A 21,087-nucleotide genomic window follows, 5' to 3' on the forward strand; every position below is an offset into this window, starting at 1 on the left:
GCCTCCCAGAGAGCTAGGATTACAGGCGTGAGCCACCGCTCCCGGCCTAGCCTGGCTTTTTTTTATATATTTCTCACTCTGACGTATATTTACCTATTTTTAACTTTCCTGACAATGAGAGAAACCTGGCTCCCATTATCTACAATACATTGACACCAAAGGTAGTTTCAGAATTACTAACCCGTACGTACTACTGCAAAAAATAGAACTATTAACTAGAGTACAATATTTATTTACTGCTCTCTTTGTCTTCAGCTTGAAGATATGGTCAACATACTGTGTACAAAAGTTACGTGGCTTACTTTTTCCCCACAACCTCACCAATAGAATGTAATATCACACTTTCTAACTTTTGCCAATCTGATAGGTGAGAATGGTATCTCAGTGTCTTAATTTGCATTTAATTTGCATTTCGCTTATTACAAGTGAGGTTGAACATCTTGTCTTATGCTTAAGAGAGATATATATATATCCATATCTATCTATATCTATTTCTAGTTTGAGAATTTTTTACTTTCAGGTTTTTGGTTTTTTTCCAAATTAAAAAATAAATAAAGCATTTATCGAGCTATAATTGACATACCACACAGTTCACCTATTTTAACTGTACCGTTTAATGGTTTTTAGTATATTTATGGCTACGTAACCATCACCATAATCTAATTATAGACATTTTTCATCACCCTAAAACTCCACTCACATTAGCAGTCACTCCCTACCTGCCCTACTCCCCCACCCCTAGGCAACCACTAATCTCCTTTCTGTCTCTATAGATTTTTCTATTCTGGACATCTGATGTAATGTAAATATAATTTATATTATATATTATAAATTATACTATTTATCATATAATATAATGGAATCATACAATCTATGGTCTTGTGACTGGCTTCCTTCACTTATTGTAAGTGATATAATGCTTACTGTATTTCAGGCATTGTTTCTAAACATTGAATCCTCATAACAACTCTGAGAAATAGTTCCCATTTTATAGATGAGGAAACTGAGGCACAGAACCTAAATATCTTGTCTGTGGTCACACAGCAATAAGAATATGGGCTTTGGAGTCAGACCTTAAGTCTGAGCTCCATCGCTTGTTCTGTGCCTTATGGAATATTACTTAAACTCCTTCAGTATTTCTCGTATGTTGGTTGAACAAGGATAACAATGGCGCTGAGTCACAGAGTTGTTAGAGTAATGATATGACATAGGAAGAGTGCTTAATCCAAGGCCTCAAACTTAAGTACGTAGTTAATCATAATGACTATTAATAGGTAGAGCAAGATAAAGACCTGGCTTAGTTGGTGTGGTTGGCCCTTCCCCAACCCTAGCCATTTATGCCAGCTCTTTTTTTTTTAATTCATATACCATGAAAATCACCTTTTTTTTTTTTCTTTTAAGACAGGGCCTTATTTTGTCACCGAAGCTGGAGTGCAGTGGCATAATCATAGCTCACTGCAGCCCTGAACTCCTGGACTATTTTTTTTTTTTTTTTTTTTGTATTTTGTAGAGCTGAGGTCTCACTATGTTGCCCAGGCTGGTCTTGAACTCCTGGCCTCAAGCAATCCTCCCACTTCAGCCTCCCAAAGTTCTAGGATTTACAGGTGTAAGCCACTGTGTCCGCCTGAAATTCACCCTCTTAAAGTGTACAATTCAGTGATTTTTAGTATATTCACAAGGTTGTACAACCATCACCACTGTCTAATTCCAGAACATTTTCATCATCCCAAAAAGAAATATTAGCAGTCACTCTCATTCTCTCTTCACCCCAGTTCCTGGCCCTGTGGATTTGTCTCTTATGGACATTTCACATAAATGGAATCATATAATATGTAGTCTTTTGTATCTGGCTTCTTTCACTTAGCATGTTTTCAAGGTTCATCCACTTTGTAGCATGTATCAGTACTTCATTCCCTTTTATTGCTGTGTAATATTTCATTATGTGGGTATACTATATTTTGTTTATCCATTCCTCAATTGATGGACATTTGGGTTATTTCCACTTTTTAGCTATTATGAATAATGCTGCTGTGACAGCATTGGTAGACAGGTTTTTGTGTGAACCTGTTTTCAGTTCTCTTGGATGTATCAGTTCTCTTGGTTGTATACCCGAGTGTAACTGCTAGGTCATATGGTTACTCTGTTTAACTTTTTGAGGAACTGCCAAACTGTTTTCCAAAGCAGCTCCACCATTTTTATTCCTACCAACAATGTATGAATATTCCAATTTTATTACGTTCTCTCCAACACTTGTTGTCTTTTTTTTTTTTTGCCATACTAGAGAGTGTAGAATGGTTTCTCACTGTGGGTTTTTTTTTTTTTTTTGAGACAGAATCTCACTGTGTTGCCCAGGCTAGAATGCCGTGGCGTCATGCTAGCTCACAGCAGCCTCAAACTCCTGGGCTCAAGCAATCCTCCTGCCTCAGCCTCCCGAGTAGCTGAGACTACAGGCATGCGCCACCATGCCCGGCTAATTTTTTCTATGTATTTTTAGTTGTCCAATGAATTTCTTTCGATTTTTAGTAGAGATGGGGGTCTCACTCTTGCTCAGGCTGGTTTCGAACTCCTGAGCTCAAACAATCCGCCCGCCTCAGCCTCCCAGAGAGCTAGGATTACAGGTGTGAGCCTCCGAGCCGGGCCTCTCACTGTGGTTTTGATTTGCATTTCCTTAATAATAATAACTAATGATGTTGAGCATGAGACACCAACTTTTAGGTCAGCTCTCTCTGCACCCCCAGCTGTATATTTCCTCCAGAAAGTCTCTCCTGGGTTTCTGTTCGTTTCCTGCCTAGACTTAGCAGTAATTTTTGGCCTCTTGGATGCTGGTGGATACCTTCCTAGTGAGGTGTTTTTGGGGATACCGTTGGGCAGGTTCCGATGGGCAGCTGTGTGTCTAGGATTTAAAGCACATGTTCTTGTCGGCAGGTTCAATGTTACTCTTGAGGCTGGCACAGCCATTGGCTCAGCTCACCAAATTGCTAGGACAAAGCCAGCCTCTCCCCTGGACACCCCAGTGAGCAGGATCCAGGGGTTCTTGAGTGGGAAACAATCTTGAGAGGCCATCTCATCCATCCTTCTGCAATAAGATGGTTAGAACCCTTCACCCCCACTCTATCAGACTGAGGAAAATATATTTTTTTAAATCCCTCTAGAAAGAAATTCCACTGGCCCCACTGACTACCAGCCAGTACTTAAGCAGACTTCTGTGTTAGAAAAATGCTTTGCTCTGACTCAGATCCCACCTTTTGCAGCACATGCCAGTTTCCCCTCCTGCTTTCCTTTCTTGGAAGTTGTGAGACACAGCTGCTCCCTAGGAGGGGCTTCAATCTCTGGTTAGACAAAACCGCTTTGGCTGGAGAAGCCCTCACGTGAGGAAGGCCAGACCAAGCCAGGCCCCTCCAGAAGACTAAAGACTGAATGACCTTGTCACTTAGCTATCGCCTGGTCAGCCTGCTTTGAAAAAGAGACCTTCTGACAGGCTTCAGGTTGTGTGTTTACCCTGAGGGTAGGCCATTCCAAACTCAAGCTTCAGAGTTTAGAGGTTGCGTCCAGCCAGCCTGTGGGTGGTAATCAAACGCAGGTGGAGACCATCTGGCCAGGCCTGTCCCTCCCACCCAGCCAAGCAAGGGCTGGCTTGCCCACCACAGAGCTGGCCCAGAAAGCACCCCGTGTGGAGGCAGATGGTGTACATGTGTGTGTGCACACATGCACACCCGATGTGCGTGTGCACACAGCCCTCCTTAGTGAAGTGCTGCTGTGTGGATGCGTATGATCCAGTGATTTCTCTCTGTATCTGAGCATTCTCCCCATTGTGTAGCCCGAGAGGAACATGTTTCTTTTAGTCTGTTTCTCAAGTTTTTGCGGTTAGAAATCATGTATTTTTCTTGGCCCAAGATGAAAGCCCTGGAGTAGTGGTCTAATACATTTTACAAAGCTGCTTCTAATTGGTGGCTGCTTGAAATCTTCCCTTTGCCCTAGTGACCCATCTCTTTTTGCAGAGTTTTAGCTCACGTCAATCTTGCATTACCCCAGGTTTTCACACCCCTCCCAAATCTGCAGCTCCAGGGAGGCAACTCTTCCAGCGTTAGTTTGTGTAGCTGTTCCCTCAGCCTCCCTTCACCAAATTGACCCCACTCAGGGCAATTCAGCGAGGAAATAAAATCGCTTACATTTATCTTTCTTAGCATCTTCTTCTAGCCTGGCCTCCAGAGTTCCACATATGTACCCTGAAAATGGATTCTGCTTTCCCACTTTGCTAGATACCCAGGGGAAAATGCAAACCGTGGATACTTCCTTTAAATATAGTTGGGTTTGATCATGATAATTTCTAAGGATTCCTTTTCAATCCATAGAACTTAGTTTTTCAGAGATGATTTTCTCCTGCCAAGTGCAGGAAGGCTCCGTTCACCCAGATGCACAAAGCTAGGACTGACGTCAGCTTCTGAGACTTTGGAATCTCCTTCTATGCAGTCTCTCAGCCTGGCCTCTTGGGGGTGATAATGATGAAGGAACGATGCTACGTGGAATGCCTGGATTGGACATTGACTGCATCATCAGCCCTTTTCACCTCTGATCTTCTGTTTCAGGAGCTTGGCTAGCAAAGGAGGTCTTGACTGTCATCTTAGTTTATGGTTTGTGTTTGTTTGCTGTGGAATTTACACATGTATAATCATTGTGGTTCATGTTTGTACAAGATATAATTACTGAAAATTATATCGTGAGTGTATTTTAATTTTTAACCCTTCCCATGCTGGCAAGTCTCGTGTAGCTCTCAGGAACCCCTCCCTGGCTGCTTCTCTTTCCTGAGGAGCTGTGGCGCCCACCAGCCAGGCCCTACTCTCTAGTCCACATCATTGCCCTCCCTGGCAGAAGTTGATTTCAGGGACTTCCCTGGGACTTGGGGCTCCTGAGTATTTCCTGCAGACAGGGAGGCGGGCGTTCCTGCCTCATCTCACTGACACTTTGATGAGTTGTGGCCACAGAAGCAGTAATCCTCATCATTCTGGGTCACTGAGGGATGGGAAGGGAGGGCAAACTGTGCTTCTCTAGGGTTCCAGCCAGTGAAGAGTGCACGTGGAGTGCCAAGTTTCAGAAGAGCATGTGCTGATTGAGGAGTGTATGTGCTGTGCTGGGTTTCAGGAAGGTTATGCCCTTGCGGGGCAGACCCGATGTGGGAGTGGAGAAAGGGTATTATCCTCTCAGACCATATAGCCTCGTTGGTGGCTCACAGGATATGTATTCTTAGTAAACAAAGTAGGTGCTTACAAATAGTTGAAGGAACAAGGAGCATAACAAGGAAGATTTTCAGCAATGTTGCCTTATTCATACTGGGAGGAATGTTCCAGAGCCACAAAATTTGGAACTCATAATTCAGAGTGCCAACAGGGGGATTTGGCCAGGCCAGGGTCATATACATGTACCTATAGCTGGCAGGAGGGCCAGGCATGAGTTCTGGATCCTTACAGGTTTTTGAGGTTCTTTCTCCTCCCAAGGCTCACATCTTCTGAACACAGAGTTTACATGCTGAGGCCACCAAAAAAGGAGGGGAACTTTAGACTTTCAAGGCAGTAATTGAACTTAAAACATTTGCTTTTTATTTCTTTCAGGTTTACAGGAACAGACGGACCTAGTGGTTTTGGCTTTGAGTTGACATTTCGTCTGAAGAGAGAAACAGGGGAGTCTGCCCCACCAACGTGGCCAGCAGAGCTAATGCAGGGCTTGGCCCGATATGTGTTCCAGTCAGGTAGGAGCCCAGGATCTGACTGGTATGCTGGTCCTTTTGCCATGATCTTGGTTGGCTTTGAGAACTTGCAGGTATATTTTGATGTCTGTGGAGTGACCATTCCTGGGAGCTCTATACCCCACTTGTACCATGAGGGTGTCTTGTTTTGCCTAGTATTTCCTGGGTGAAAAGCTACCTGGGCCATGGCAGGGAGCGATATGTCACTGTGCCCTCCAGCAGCAAGTGGGCGTTCCTGCCACTGTTCTGACACTTTGCACCCTTGCTGTAGTCTGTTGTAATTAGCACAGTCCTTTCTCCCCGCTCCCAGTGGCCTAGCTGTCCCTATTTCTGGGGCCGCAAGCACACATGTTAATCTTGGCTGAGGCTTGGGTTAACAGTAGAGGGTGGGGAAGAGTGAGAGAAAGAATTGCCAGGAACTTCCTCCCTTATGGAGTGAAGGGGGAGCTGGAATCAGACAGGATGTCAGAATTATTATTTGATGGCCAGGTGCAGTGGCTCATGCCTATAATTCCAGCACTTTGGGAGGCTGAGGCAGGAGAATTGCTTGAGCCCAGGAGTTCGAGACTAGCCTAGGCAACATAACGAGACCCTGTCTCTACAAAAAAATTTAAAAATTAGCCAGGTGTGATGGCATGTACCTGTAGTCCTAGCTACTTGGGAGGCCGAGGCAGGAGGATCACTTGAGTCCGGGAGTTTGAGGTAACTCCCTGCATACTGCTTAAGCCAGTGCATTCATATGTGTACCTGCTCAGGTGGACAGAGATCAGAGAAATGTAAAACAAGTGTTATGAACCACTATCAGGTGGGGGTAAGCAGATGAACTTCTGAAATTAGTTCTGAAATGGTTCTGAAATTATAACACGAGTCAGTGAGAATAATAGGATTTGATTTGATTTGTTCACCTCACCACACAGAAAGCATCACTAGTGACCATTTGGTAACTACTAATGTGATCATTGATTCAGACGAAGATTATCAGTGGCTGCTGAAACCTCTGGATAAAAGGGTTTCTGAGGAACGAGATATTCACAAGAATCACTCCACAGATAACATAGTTATTAAGAAGAGAAAAAGAATACCCTTAACCATGGAAAGGTTTGGGTGGACATCACCTTAATCAAATGATCTAAGGTAGCAACACTAATAATGGAACAAATTATTATGTGTTGCAATGTGAAGTATGAAACATCAGCTACGTAGCGCTTTTCCAAAAATGTTTAACTGAAATGGAATAATGAACAAATAGTCAAATCCAGATTGTGAGACATTTTATAAGACAACTGCCTGGGTTCTTCAAAAATGTCAATGCTGTGAAAGACATAAAAAGGCGAGGGGTTGCAGGGAGCTGTCCTAGATTAAAAGAAACATGATAATTTAAATGCACTGTGTGATCCTGGATTGGATCCTGAATTGAAAAAAAGGTAATTTTTAGGACAATTGCAAAAATATGAACGTAGACTGTGTATTAGGTAATAGTATTATCCTATTGTGAAATTCCTTCTGTGTGATTATATCATGGTTATATAGGATAGTGTCTTTGTTCTTAAGAGACAAAGACTGAAGTATTTATGGATAAAATAACATGATGTCTGCAACTTAATTGTCAAATGATTTGGTAAAAAAAGCATCTGTATGTGGAGAGAGAAAAGAAAGCAAATGTGGTGAAATGTTAACAACTGGTAAAGCTAGGTGAATGGTACTTGAGTATTTGTTGTACTGTTCTTTTAACTTTTTTAGAGAATTGGAAATTTTCAAAATAAAATAAAAGCTGTGGCCATTTCTTGGGTATATGTTGACTAATGTGCACTGCAGTCCCTTTGGCACTGATGGCTCCTCTTCTGGTGGCTCTCAGTGACTGCTGTAGTTTGTACCTGCAGATCACTGTCGGCACTTCAGAGTGCGGCAGGGTGACTAGACTCCTGAAAGCATAATACTTGACTTTCTGTTCCCATATTTTCTGTAATATGCTTGTACTACTTAAATAATAGGTAAAACAAATCTACTTTAAAAAATTTTTTAGAATGTGGTAGGGAATAATAGTAAATTATTTAAATAATAGGAAAATGATCAAAGTAAATGGTAATGATTTAAGATAGACCGTGGCTATGGGCCTACATTTTGATGAGGATAAGAGCTAACATTTAGTAGTATGTCCTGTGTGCCATGTAGGGCTATAAGTGTTCATTTAATATGCACACAAGCCCTGTGAGTTAGGCACTGTTATACCAGCGTTACAGTTGCAGAAAGCAAGGCAATGCAGAGAGGTTAACAGCATGTTCAAGATCATACATCTAGTAGGTACAAAGACAGGATTTGAACCCAGGCAGTGTAGCTCTTAACAACACTTTCTTTTTTTTTTTTTTTTTTGAGACAGAGTTGCTCTTTGTTGCCCAGGCTAGAGTAAGTACCGTGGTGTCAGCCTAGCTCACAGCAACCTCAAACTCTTGCGCTCAAGTGATCCTCCTGCCTCAGCCTCCCGAGTAGCTGGGACTACAGGCACTTGCCACCATGCCCAGCTAATTTTTTGTTTCTATTTTTAGTAGAGATGGAGTCTCCCTCTTGTTCAGGCTGGTCTTGAACTCCTGATCTCAAGCAGTCCTCCCACCTCGGCCTCCCAGAATGCTAGGATTACAGGCATGAGCCACCGGGCCTGGGCAACAGCACTTGTGAACCATGATGCTGTGTTGCCTGTGACTCAGCTGACATCTCATCTGCTAGATATCTCAGGCTGGACAGGGAGACGTATGGGAATCATCCACATAGATGACTGCCGTGGGCTTACACAGTGCTCCCTGGTGCCTCCCTCAGTATTAGACATTCTGGTGATGCTTAAAATAATGACATTCTGGAACATTTGCAAAATGGAGGAGGTCAAATGCCATTCATAATATTACCAAAATCCTCTTAAATTCATCTGTTCATCTTTTAATTTTTTTATTCACACAAATATGTATATAAAAAGTACACATATAACTAACTGTACAGCTTGATGAGTTTTCACAAACCAAATAAAACCCATGTAACTAGCACCCGAATTGCAAAACATACTAGTTCTCCAGAAACCTCCCTTGTGTCTCCTTCTACTCACTACTCTTGCCCTATCCTGACTTCCAACAGCAGCAGCATCCTTTCATTTTTTTTTTTTTTCCTATTTCACTGTATAGTCAGGTCCTCAGCACCATGTGTCTGAACTCGTTGCTAGTAGTCTAAGTAGGCCCTCATCTCCACTCCTCTCCCCTGCACTGCTCTCCATCCTGCATGTGACTGCCAGATCAGGTTGGCAGCAAGATATGGTGGTTTAAGAGTGTGGCTTCTGGACCTAGACTGCCTATGTTCATAGCTCTGCCAGTTACTGCCTCCTTGGGCTGCATGCACATCCATTTGCTCATCTGTAAAGCAGGGTAATAGTAATTGTGCATGAAGTCATTGAGAGGGTGAAATGAGTTAATACCTGTAGAACAGTGTTAATACCTTAGAACAGTGTCTTACTTATTGGTACTTAGTAAGTACTATATAACTATTACCTACAATTATTCTTATTGTTCAATAGAACAGTGTTTTACTTACTGGTACACAGTAAGTACTATATAAGTAAAGTATTACCCACAATTATTCTTATTATTCAGTCTTAAAAAACTTTATATGGATTGAAAAGGTAGATACCTTGATCTTTTTTTTTTTTGCAGTAGCAGTAAATACCACCCCATTTAACAGCAAAACCCTGTTAGGAAATGCCTTGCTTGTTCCTGAATCAGATGCCTGCCTCAGCTGACATCGTGACATTTGGTGCTATTGTCTTGCTCACACACAGAAAGTTAGTAATAGTGACATAAATAAAACTACCTTTTTTTGTATATCACATTATACAACCAAAACCAAATTCAGTCCAGATATAGCTCCTTGGCTTTATGTAGTTGATTTATACAGTTGCCTGTGAAGTCTTTGCAAATCAAACCCTATTCTAAATGCAATAGAGCACATGCAGTTTAGTGAGACCTTGTAGTAAATCCTTTAATAAGGTGAAGTGTCTTTTTATAGTGTGAGTAATTGCCCCTTATTATAAAATGTTTTGTAAGATTGAGTTTAGGCCTATCAGGTTTTCTCAGAGCAGAGCACACTCAACTGATACTGTGGAGAACCTCCCTTGTGACTTGGAGACATTACCCTGTGTGGTTACACTTACAAGGATTACACATGTACATATTATACAGAACGTGTGGATTTTATGTTTGATGTATACACAGATACACCTGCATGTGTACATAGCATTGTAATTCTGTGTGATGATCTTGCCTTGCTTGTGCCATCTGCCTTAAGCCCAGTGACTTTATGTGGAGCACTCTGCCCACTTGTTTGCATGTGAGAACATGCCAAGCAGTATAGTCAAGTAAGTGGAATGCTTAGACCTGCTTTTCCAGATCTAAACAGCATCCACAGTTTTACCTTCCAGGCTTGGAAATAGCATCAAGGCAGGGGAGGCAAAGGAAAGAGGAATGGTGCAACTCACCAAGAGGAGGTGTGCAGGGGGTTGGGAGGTGGCAATGCCCACAGCTGGCATGGGGCTGTGCAAGACAGCCTCAAAGCCTGCTCTGCTGAAACTTAGCCCCGACCTGCTGGAGGACAGTTATCCTTTGGTAGGTTTGCTCAGAGGATGGAAGCTGAGCGAGAGAGAAAAGGAAGTGGAAATGACAGAAACCTAGGACAGAAGAGCATCCAGAGGTGGCGAAGGCCTCCGGATGTGGGAGTAGAATAGGTCAGGGTTTATCTTAGTTGGGACTCTTCTAGGTATAAGAAAATGACAGAAACCCAACTCAGACTACCTTAAATAATAACAGACTTTATCGGCTCAGATAACTGGGGTTTCTGGTATGGCTTAATAGTATGTTTAAGCAATGTCCTCAGGGCTATGACTATAGCTATGACTCTTTGCATATTAGTCCTGTGCTACAGACCGACTCTCCCTGTGTGCCAGGAAAAACAAGCACCACCATTCCTAGTTTCAGGTTCTCTTGGTTTATAGTCCCAGCAGGCAGAAGGCTTTTTACTTTCAACATTCCTACATCAGTCCCAGGGGAAGGACTCAGATTAGTTCGGTCTGGGCCATGTGACCACCCTGGTTGGTGGTGGTGGTCCAGGTCGAGCACCAGGATTTATGTTTAAAGTCCTCTCTGTTCCTCACTTCCAAGCACGAAGAGTGGGAGGGAGGTCGTCTAAAACAAAGGGCAGCCACTGACACAGAAAGAATAGTTATGTCTCTTGGTGGGCAAAATCAGTTGCTCCCACGGGGCTATAGGGACATCTCTTACCTCAGTAATCTTGGTGTGCAGTTAAACTTGGGAGTCAGATCATTAGAGGAGGTGTATATGGAATGGGTAACTTTTCTTCTGTTTTGTTGTATCTGTTGGGATGGTTTTGACTGCAAATAATAAAACACCCTGACTAGAATGGCCTAATTATAAAGCACTTAGCTTTCACAGCAAGTTATCTGGAGGAGGGGCAGATCCAGGCTGGTTGGCATCTGTTCAACACCGCTGTCAAGGACCTGAGTTCTTTTCAACTCTCTGCTCTGCCTTCCTCAGCACTTCAGCTTGTCTCTTTAAACTGGTTTCCTCATATTCCATTTCCTCATGCTGCCATGATCCCTAGCATTCTGGAATCACACCTGGCAGAGTCCACAAGCAGTAAGAGAAACATTTCTGTCCTGTGTCTCTTTTAAAGATCAGTCAAAACCTCCACAGAACTCCCCTCATGGATGTCCCCTTGCATCTCATTGGAAACTGAGATGACCTTGTTGGCTGGGAATGGGCCCAGCCATGAAAAGGCAGAAAAACAAAATTAGGGTTCTGTTAGTAAAGAAGGGAGTGGCCACATCACGTGGGCAACACATTATCTGCCACTCCCACCTAGGAAGCTCAGCCCGCTGCCTAGGATCTGAGGAGCCTTGCATATTGGTCAGGACACTGGGCCAGTACAAAAGAGGCTGAGGCAGGAGGATCGCTTGAGTCCAGGAGTTTGAGGTTGCTGTGAGCTAGGCTGACGCCACGGCACTCTAGCCTGGGCAACAGAGTGAGACTCTGTCTAAAAAAAAAAAAAAAAAAATATTCCAGCTACGAGGATAGGGTGACTGGCATTTTACCTGCTACAGCAGATTTAGAACCCAGTCTAGCCTCTGGTATGAATCATTTGGAAAGTTCTGCAATAAATGCATCTGTAACCTCACCAGTAGACACTTCAATGTCTGCCTTTCCTATAATACTTTGCCATCAGTTTCTCTTATTTCTCTATTCCCTTTTATTTATTTATTTATTTTGAGACATAAACTGCTGCAGTTTAATGGCAACCTCATGACATGTATTGAGTTGGGCCCAAGAGGGAGACAGGATGGCACCATGTGAATAGGGACCTTTCCTGAATTGTCAGAGCTCGTGGCCGATTGAACTCTGTGATACTGATAGATGCTAATGCCAACAAAGATTTAAAAAAAAAAAAAAAAACTTTCTTTCCTTTCCCCTGTCTATAAAAGAAATACTTGCTCATTATATCTGAAACTTAGACATATATGACACAGAAGGTGAAAATCCTTCATAATTCATTCCCTCACTGAGAAAACTTTGGTGTTCCTATTTCCAGATTTTCTTTTCTAGATAGAGTTATCATTGCTTTTCATACTGTTTTTCAGCTTGCTTTTTTTACTTAATTTCTTTTGGACATCTTTCCATGTTGGTATGTTCTTTTTAACTCTATACTTTTTTAGTATCTAGATCTACTGTACTTTATTTAACCAGTCTTCTATTGTTGGGCATTTGGGTTATTTCCAGTTTTTTCCTACCACAAACCTGCAGTGAGCATCCTTATATGTCTTGGTACTCTTGCCTAAGTATTTCTGTGGGATAAATTCTTAGAAGTGGGAATGCTAGGTTAAGAGAAATGAACATTTTACATGTCAATAGCCATTGCTGAAGGATTTTTTTAAAGTGAGGGGGAGTTAGATGAATGAATATGTTATTAAAATAATACTATTGTGACCATCCAGTAAATGTTACAGTTGTTTTCAACAAACAATAGAATGATTGCCATATAAAAGTATTTTTATAGCAACAAAGAACTCTACCGAGTCCTTTGAATCAGTCCCCTTTCTTAGGTTACTTGGCCTGAGAGATTGGTTAATACATGCTAAATGACACACATTTGGGATTAGGAAAGATCAGTAAGATCTTATGCAGTGTATGGTACAGTTTAGATCTGCCCAGGAATCCATCCATCATGCTTCTTGTCTTTGAAGTTGGAAGTGCTAAGGGACATGGCCTGCTCCTGAAGTCAGAGAGACTTTTCCAGATAGCAGGTCAAGTTTTATGTATGGAACCTCAATGAATTGTGGCATTTTCTTGAGTTTTGCCTCCTCCTACTTTTCCTAAAGTTAACACATGTAGTTCAGTGTTTTCCTGTTGAGGCCATCTTTTTAAACTTACTTTTCTGTAGTTAAAAGTAAGTGAATAAAACACTAGCTATTGAGCACCATACTATCCTAGGCACTTAACATTGTTTTATTTAATCGGTGCAGTAGGTAGCCCAGTGAGGAAGATACCAATATTGTCACTTTTCAGATAGGGTTAGAAGGTGATGGGCCCTCCAGAATTTCCTGCAGCTGCTGAGTGCAGGAGCAAGCCTCCAGGCCAGCCTAGCCAGCCTGGTTTGCATGCTGTAGCCTCTCAGCCTCCAAGGATCCATTTTAAACGAAGAACAAGGACTTGGGGGAAAAGGAGCTCTTTTTCATCAGTTCTATTTATTTTATTTAAGTGCCTGTTTTTTGAGATGCTGGGTAAGCTGTATGGAACAAACTTTCCACTGTCCTTAGGTAGTAGAGATAGATATTGAAAAAGTAGGCAAATAAATATTTGATTCCCTAAGATCACTGAAAGGGAAAGATGAGGAACTGAAAGAGGCTTCTGTGGCTGGAGGAGGCGAAGGAGAGGAAAGGGCTCAGGAAAAGCTGGAGGCCCAGCAGGGAGGGGAAGGTGCTGAGCCTTGAGGTGAGTCTGGATTTGATTCTAAGAGCAGTGGAAAGCTACGCAAGTGAGTTAGGGAGGAAGGTAAAGTGGCCAGTCTGGGGAGTGAAAATCCTTTTTTTTTTTTAAATTAAGATGCGCTGTATTTGAAATGTTTTAGGCTTTCTGCTTGCATTTTGAGTGTGGCTCATGCCCGGAAGGGGCCGGGAGCTGCTGCAGCAATTTGGAGCACAGCTATCAGGGTCATGGGTTCTTCTCAGCTCTGCCATTCTCATCCTTGGGTCCTTGAATGCAGGACAATCCTGTCCCAAGCCTCCTATCCCCTGAGACTCTCCAGCCTAAGGAGGGACCTGTCTTCTCTCTTGCGGGTGTTAGCAGCCTCAGCATTACTGTGCTCGACAGCACGCCAAAGGGCTCTCTTCCCAGATCCAAGAGGTAGAGCTGGCTTTGCTTCCTCATCCCTGCCCTGAAGGTGAGTGAAGGAAGTCAGGAAGATTGAGTGAGGAGCTCAGAGCCCATCCCCAGGTAAGACGTTGCTAGGCTGTAGTTCAGCTTCTCATCTGTAGCTCACCTGGCTTTCTTCTCTCTGATGTCCCAAGTGTATGTGGTCTTAATATCTTTGCCTCAAGTAAAGCTTTCTGAAAGGAGATGCTCCATCATTACCAAGGAGGGCTGTCGAATTCTCTTGTTTCCTGGCTTGGATAAGCTGCCCGTTGCTCTCAGTCAGCTAACCAAAGCCAAATGGAGCTGCCTAGCTATATTAATGTCATTTTTCTTCCTCATACTTTTTTTGATTTTCCTGACATTTACTTTCCCTCAGCCTGATTTATCCTCTTTTCTGGTTGCTATGGATCTGTAAAATATTTTCCCTTTCATCTGTTAGTGATACTAACCAACTATACGGGAAAACAACCTTTGCTTTCTCTGTGTTCCCAAGATTTGGGATTAATAGTTGAAAGATTGTGTTCCTATGCCACTGAAGAAAAATAGGCCAATCCCTCAGAAATGAGTTTGTGCCCTAAAATTTAAATGATTTAGCCAATGTATAAATCTGGGTGTTTTTAGGGAAAACTTAAACCCTAAGAGCAGAGGTTAGCAAGTACAGCCTGCAGGCCCAATCCTGATGGCCACCTGTTTTTGTAAATAAAATTTTGCTGGATCACAGCCAGGCCCGTTATGTTATTATTGCCTGTGGTTTCTTTTTGTGTTATAACAGCAGAGTTGAGTAGTTATGACAAGTACTGTATGGCCCTCAAAGTCCAAAATATTTGATATCTGGCCATTTATTGAAAAGGTCTGCCGACCCCTGACTTCGATTGTTTTCTACTTCTGAAAACCTAAGAAAAGGGACTGGTTTCCAAGGACTCAGTAGTGTTCTTTGTTGCTATCAAAGAAACGACTCAAGTGTAGAAGTGGCCATCTTTAAATCTCTGTGAGATTATAGAGGCCCTGTGAAATGAATTGCCTTAGCTGGGTCCTATGCCCCAGCCGGTGACAGAAAAATTAATCACAGTACTTTGAGGGTTTGTTGGGGGATAGGGGACTGCATCTCCTGCTGAGCTGCTGCAGGAAGCAAATTCCTTTAGCTTCCTTGGGTCTGTATCTTACTTGGGGAACTGCTTTAAATGCTTTGCGCTACTTAATAGAAAGAGGCTATTTGATACAGACATTAAGCTAGGGTAATTCACCCTCACACCAGTTCTCTCCTCTCTGGTCCCCTGTGGAGTCTTAATTGGTTGGCTCTTTCACCAGAAACTGGCCCCTTTGTCTCTAGCACCTGCATTTCACGGATGCTCCCTGCAGGGAGCAGTAAGACCACTGGCAAGCAGAGCAGAGCAGCTAGAGAGTTAGGATGGTAGACCTGGTATCTCTGCAGGCAGGAGGTAAAGCCCTTTGATGATGCAGAACTGCTCATGGTAGAATAGAAAGTTCAGTGAAGAGGGCTGGAGAACAACGTGACTGGGAGGAGGACCCAAGTCGCAGGTTGCCTGGGTTCAAATCCCACTTGAGCCATGTGGGACCTCCATCGGACCTGGGGTCAAAATTGAACATCTCCAAGACCTGGTTTCTTCATCTGTGAAACACAGGTAATCATAACTTCTACTTCATGATATAATGCTCCTAGTATTGTACCTGGCATTATACATGGAGGCAATTAAGATTATCTGTGTTGTTATTTAAGAAGCATATTGCAACAGGCTTAAAAGAAAAAGGAAGCATATTGCAACATTGTGTAGAGTTGGGTTCCAATTCTGATAACAATGTGTACATGTCCACATGGATGACTGGAAGAGATACATGAAGATATTCACAGAGGCCAACTTAGGGTGATGGCGTTATGAGTCATTGATATCTTTTTGTACCTTCCTGCCATTTTGAAGTTTTCTGCATAGAGCATGGATTTTATTATCATAAAAGAAAAACCAAAAGGGTAACCATGACTGAATTTTTAGAACAATTTCTCAGAGGACAGGGAGAGTGAACCCTGAGAAGCGGCCCCTGCCCGGTATCACAGGTGCTGGTGAGCGCACCTCAGGCTGCGCTCTCTGGTACTGAGGAGGATGTGTTTACTGTAACAGCTTTGGATAAGATGCAGTGACCTGCTTTCTTTCTCATTGTCTTCATAGGTCTCTCAGTGGGAAATGACTAGCACCCCTGAGGCAGACACAGTACTGCTTGGGCTCCCCTGGGAGCAGGTTTCCACAGCCAGGCCCATCTTCTTCCAGGGCAGATGCAATGACAGGGTTCTCTTATTTGTGTTCTCTCCAGGACTCAGGGCCAGGAGATCAGCCTGGCCCGCCCTCCTGAGTTCTGATGAGGTTCCAGCAGCATTTCTGATTCCTTATAGAGCTCCCTTCCAGGTATATGACAATTGGAATTAGAACCAAGGGAGGGAAAGAAAAAGGAACTCGGGCGCTTTTCAAGAGGGATTTGCAACAAACCCAGGTGATGGGTTGTTTTGCTGGCATGAGCAGGTGGACTCTGAAACAACAGTGAGGGGGCCTTCCTCTGCCTTGTCTTGCTTGGCTGAGTGGAAGCAGCATGCCTGGGACACTGCACTAGGCAGGGGAGGCATCTCTGGAGTAGGCTGCAGCCCAGGATCTGGGCCTCCTGAGCCCCGAGCCTAGCTCTGCCAGGCCCTGTTTAGGTTTGAAGATTTAGGGAGAACAGGACACTATCAACTTCCTGGACCAACTGGACATGTCTAGGTCTTCCCCATGTTGAGCAGCATGGTAACCTGAACATAGGAAGCCTCCGTCCTTTGCCTTTCTTCACTGGGCCACTCAGATCACACATGCATTATCTTCTGGCCTGGCTGGTGCACTTTTATTCCCACAAACAAAAATAACTATTGTTTTTCGGATTATGAAAGTGACATGTAAAAAAATCCAAACAATACTGAAAACATGAAAAGAGCAAGTCACCGAACAATGGGTAGAGTGTAGTTGCATTTTTACTTTAAAAAAAGAAAAAAAGTGTGAATTTGATTATACATGCTCAGAAGAAAGTCTTGAAGATTGCATATCAAGTGTTAACAGTTGTTATAACTGAGAAATGGGACTGATGGGAAAAGAGATTTTCAGTTTTTATTTTATACAGTTCTCTATTTGTTTGCATTTCTTACAATAAGCCTATATTACTTTGCAACTTAAATAAACATATAATTGAAAATGAAAATAAACATGCCCCTGAGACAGCCATTCTTTATTTGGTTATCGTTATTCCAGACAGGTCTCTATGCATAAAATAATGAGACAGTTTTACTAAGTACTGTGTGTATTACCATGCTTTCATCACCCAGTGTCATGTCATGGAGGTCTTTCTAGTTAAATAAGTATAGCTCAGCTGCAACATTCATAATTGGTTGCATGGTGTTCCATTGTATGATAGTAAGGGAATAGACCCCTCTGGTATAAACAGAACCCTCTTGATGAGCTTTCAGATAGTTTCCAGTTTTCCTCATTTTAAACAATGCTGTAAGGAACATCTTATATGTACATCTTGGCCACTGTGTCCAGTTATCTCAGGATAAATTCCTACAGTGGGATTATGGGTCATAAAGTCTGCACATTTTGCAGTTTGGTACATATGCCCAGCTGTCCTCTGTGAAGGTGACTCCACAAGGCAGGGTGGCCCCTGCCATGATTGCTGCTGTGTTCTCACCTGTAGTCCTGGCCAGTTGGCAGCCCAGGCACGAAGGAAGCACTGTGTAGCCTTTCAAGCTGATAAAATGAAACACAGGAGTCTTCCAGCTTTTGGTAACTTCAAGGCTGGCTTTATTCCAATGTTAAAAAAGTTCTTTGAGGCTGGAGGCATATGAGCTAAGCAGACTCTGTGGCTCTCAGCAAGCACTGCTAAAAATGCACTACCTGAGTTCACCCTCACGTCTCAGTTCCTACTCCATCCCTCCAAGCAGGAAGAAATGACCTGGAAAGGAGTCTTGTCTAAACACTGAAAGGTTATCACTAATGATTGCTGCCTCTTCCTGTAATCAGATCACCCAAAATTGATTATCTATAACCCCTTCTGGATCTGATTGGCAGGGAAGCTTTGAAAGTACACAGCACAGGTGCGTAGACAGCTGGGGATCTGGCCTTCACACTATACTCAGAAGTAAGTGTCTGCTTCACGTCCCATCTCTGAGCAACAGCCCCTCCTGGGTGCCATCTCTACAAGGGACGTGGACAAGTGCCACCAGACAAGGGTGGCTTTCAGACAGGCAAAACCTCTCTAAACTGTGGGGTTTGTAAGGAATGGCTATAAAAGTGAGGAAACTGGAAACATTTTAGTTTGAAGAAGCAAAGACTTCGGGGTAGAGTGTGTAGGGAGTTGAACTATGACCCACACAGGTGTTTTAAAATATTTGAGATCTCACCACATGGTAAAGGGATTTGACTTTTCCTTTGTTACAGAGAATAGAGAACTAGAAAGCTGTTAACTGTTCCTTGAGATGTGGAAACAGAAACTCACCATCTCTGAAGTTGTCCTGGTAAAGTCTGGGCAGTCTTTACTAGGCCTTTGTAGAGGGGATATTAGTGCTGAATGTGAAGTTGGTGATTTGGGAGTTTAGGCTACTGAACCCAGAGGCCGCTTAATAATACTGGTTTTTCTTCTAATCCAGCATTCTTGTGACCACTTCTTCCATGCTTTGTCTGGTTTCCTGCAAACAGCCCTGCCTCCTTCCTCTTCTCAGTGCTTCCCAGCCCTCCAGGTCTGACCCAGCTGGGTGATCTCTGAGAACACTCGTTAATACTGTAGCTGTGTTTCTTGATGTAAATTAACGCAAAAAGAGAGGGAGTTTAGTTTCCCGAGCAGAAAATTAGAATCATGGCTCTGCCACAGTGGATGGATTCTGTGTCTATGTTGTAGTTCCCACTGGATCCTTCTGTCTTCATTCCTTTTTGTGTAAATAGTAGCCATGTTTTCCAGTGGTTGAATCTTTCAAATGAAAAACAACTGCTTGATTTGTACTTTCAGTACACAGGGTAATTTTTACATATTTTAATTATTTTCTTGGATTCTAAAAAACACCCTGCAAAGTAGTCAGTATCATCACATCATGTTTTGATATGTGAAAAAGCAGATGTAGAGAAGCTAAGTAACTTCTTCAAGGCTACACAGCAAAGGAAATTGCATAAGAGAATAAAGCAAAGAGACCTGTCATTACATGGAGACTCTTATTAGGATCTGGTTTTGTCTCATTGGACTTAGGGATAAACATAATACATTTGGGGTAACTATGTGTCCCCATGATCTGGTAGAAGAAAAATCAGTGCTAAGGAGTGATACTTTTACCTTACACTAAGGTGGCCAGTGACGGGGCTAGAGAGAAGTTAGTATTGCATTAGTTTATCCTTTTTTCAGGTCGCTGGGAATGAGGCCAACCAAAATACTCTCAGGGTTAAAGTTGATGTTTCGCCGGGCGTGGTGGCTCATGCCTGTAATCCTACCACTCTGGGAGGCCGAGGCGGGCGGATCATTTGAGCTCAGGAGTTTGAGACCAGCCTGAGCAAGAGTGAGACCCCGTCTCTACTAAAAAAATAGAAAGAAATTATCTGGACAACTAAAAATATATATAGAAAAAATTACCCGGGCATGGTGGTACATGCCTGTAGTCCCAGCTACTCTGGAGGCTGAGGCAGGAGGATTGCTTGAGCCCAGGAGTTTGAGATTGCTGTGAGCTAGGCTGACGCCATGGCGCTCTAGCCTGGGCAACAGAGTGAGACACTGTCTCAAAAAAAAAAAAAAAAAAAAGTTGATGTTTCAAGCTAGTAGCCCATACATACACAAAAAGAAAGATGCTCATCTCACTCGTAATAAGAGAAATGCAAGTTAAACTACCCTGAGATACCACTCCTCATTTATGAGATTGACTGAAGTCCAAGTCTGATCACATACACTGTTGTCAAGCTGTAGGGAAACAGGCACTTTGATATATTCATGGTGGGATGCAAAATGCTGCTAAGCCTCTGGAAGGGAATGTATCAATATCTAGCAAAATGCATATGTCTTTACCCTTTGATGCAGCTATGCCAGCAATCCCACTTTTAGGAATCTCAAAGATGCAAGAAAAATATAAAAAGACATTTACAAATGTCTATCAATTAAAGCACTATTTGTAATAATTAGCTCAGGCATCTTCTTATGGAGTGACGGGTCCATGGGGAGAAGTGAGAAGTCTTCATCTGGTCTTTCCTTTTGTTTGCTACTGTCCCATTGGCCAGAGCAACTCCCCTGGCCAAGCCTAGAGTCAGAGGAGGAGGGGATGTAAAGTTACAGGTACAAGGAGTGAGTTCAGCGGGGGTATTAATTTGGGTTACTAATGCAACCAGTTTACACAGGGAGCTTAGAGTCTTTCTTGTCATTCTCAACAGCATGGTCTATAGATTTATCATCCAGGTCATCCAAATAGAATACACTCTAAATTAACAAGATGTCTCTTTGAATGTATAAATCCAAGCACTATATTGCAGATATTTCAATATATATTTGGCAGTTATGTTTGGGAATATGAATACTCATCAGTCTACCTGTGCAGTAAATAATTTGAAGGCCAGGCACAGTGGCTCACATCTGTAATCCTAGCACTTGGGGAGGCTGAGGTGGGCAGATTGCTTGACACCAGGATTTCAAGACCAACCTGGGAAATAGTGAGGCCCCGTCTCTACAAAAAATAAAAAATTAGCCAGTCATGGTGGCTCACACCTATAGTCCCAGCTACTTGGGAGGCTTAGGCAGGAGAATTGCTTGAGCCCAGGAGTTTGAGGCTACAGTGAGCTATGATGACACCACTTCACTCTAGCCCAGGCAACAGAACAAGACCCTGTCTCAAAAAAA

The 21,087-nt window shown here is 42.9% G+C and overlaps 1 protein-coding gene across 1 annotated transcript in view; it reads left to right on the top strand.

The window, feature by feature from the left end:
• Positions 1–21,087, top strand: part of SUFU (suppressor of fused homolog (Drosophila)) — a 108,881-nt gene that overhangs the window by 30,327 nt on the left and 57,467 nt on the right. The window contains exon 3 of the mRNA XM_012661779.1: positions 5,607–5,743. Coding sequence (XP_012517233.1) covers positions 5,607–5,743 — 137 coding nt within the window. The remainder of the gene's footprint in view (positions 1–5,606; positions 5,744–21,087) is intronic.

Source organism: Propithecus coquereli, unplaced genomic scaffold (genome assembly GCF_000956105.1).
Source record: "Propithecus coquereli isolate 6110/MARCELLA unplaced genomic scaffold, Pcoq_1.0 Scaffold73, whole genome shotgun sequence".
NCBI lineage: Eukaryota > Metazoa > Chordata > Mammalia > Primates > Indriidae > Propithecus > Propithecus coquereli.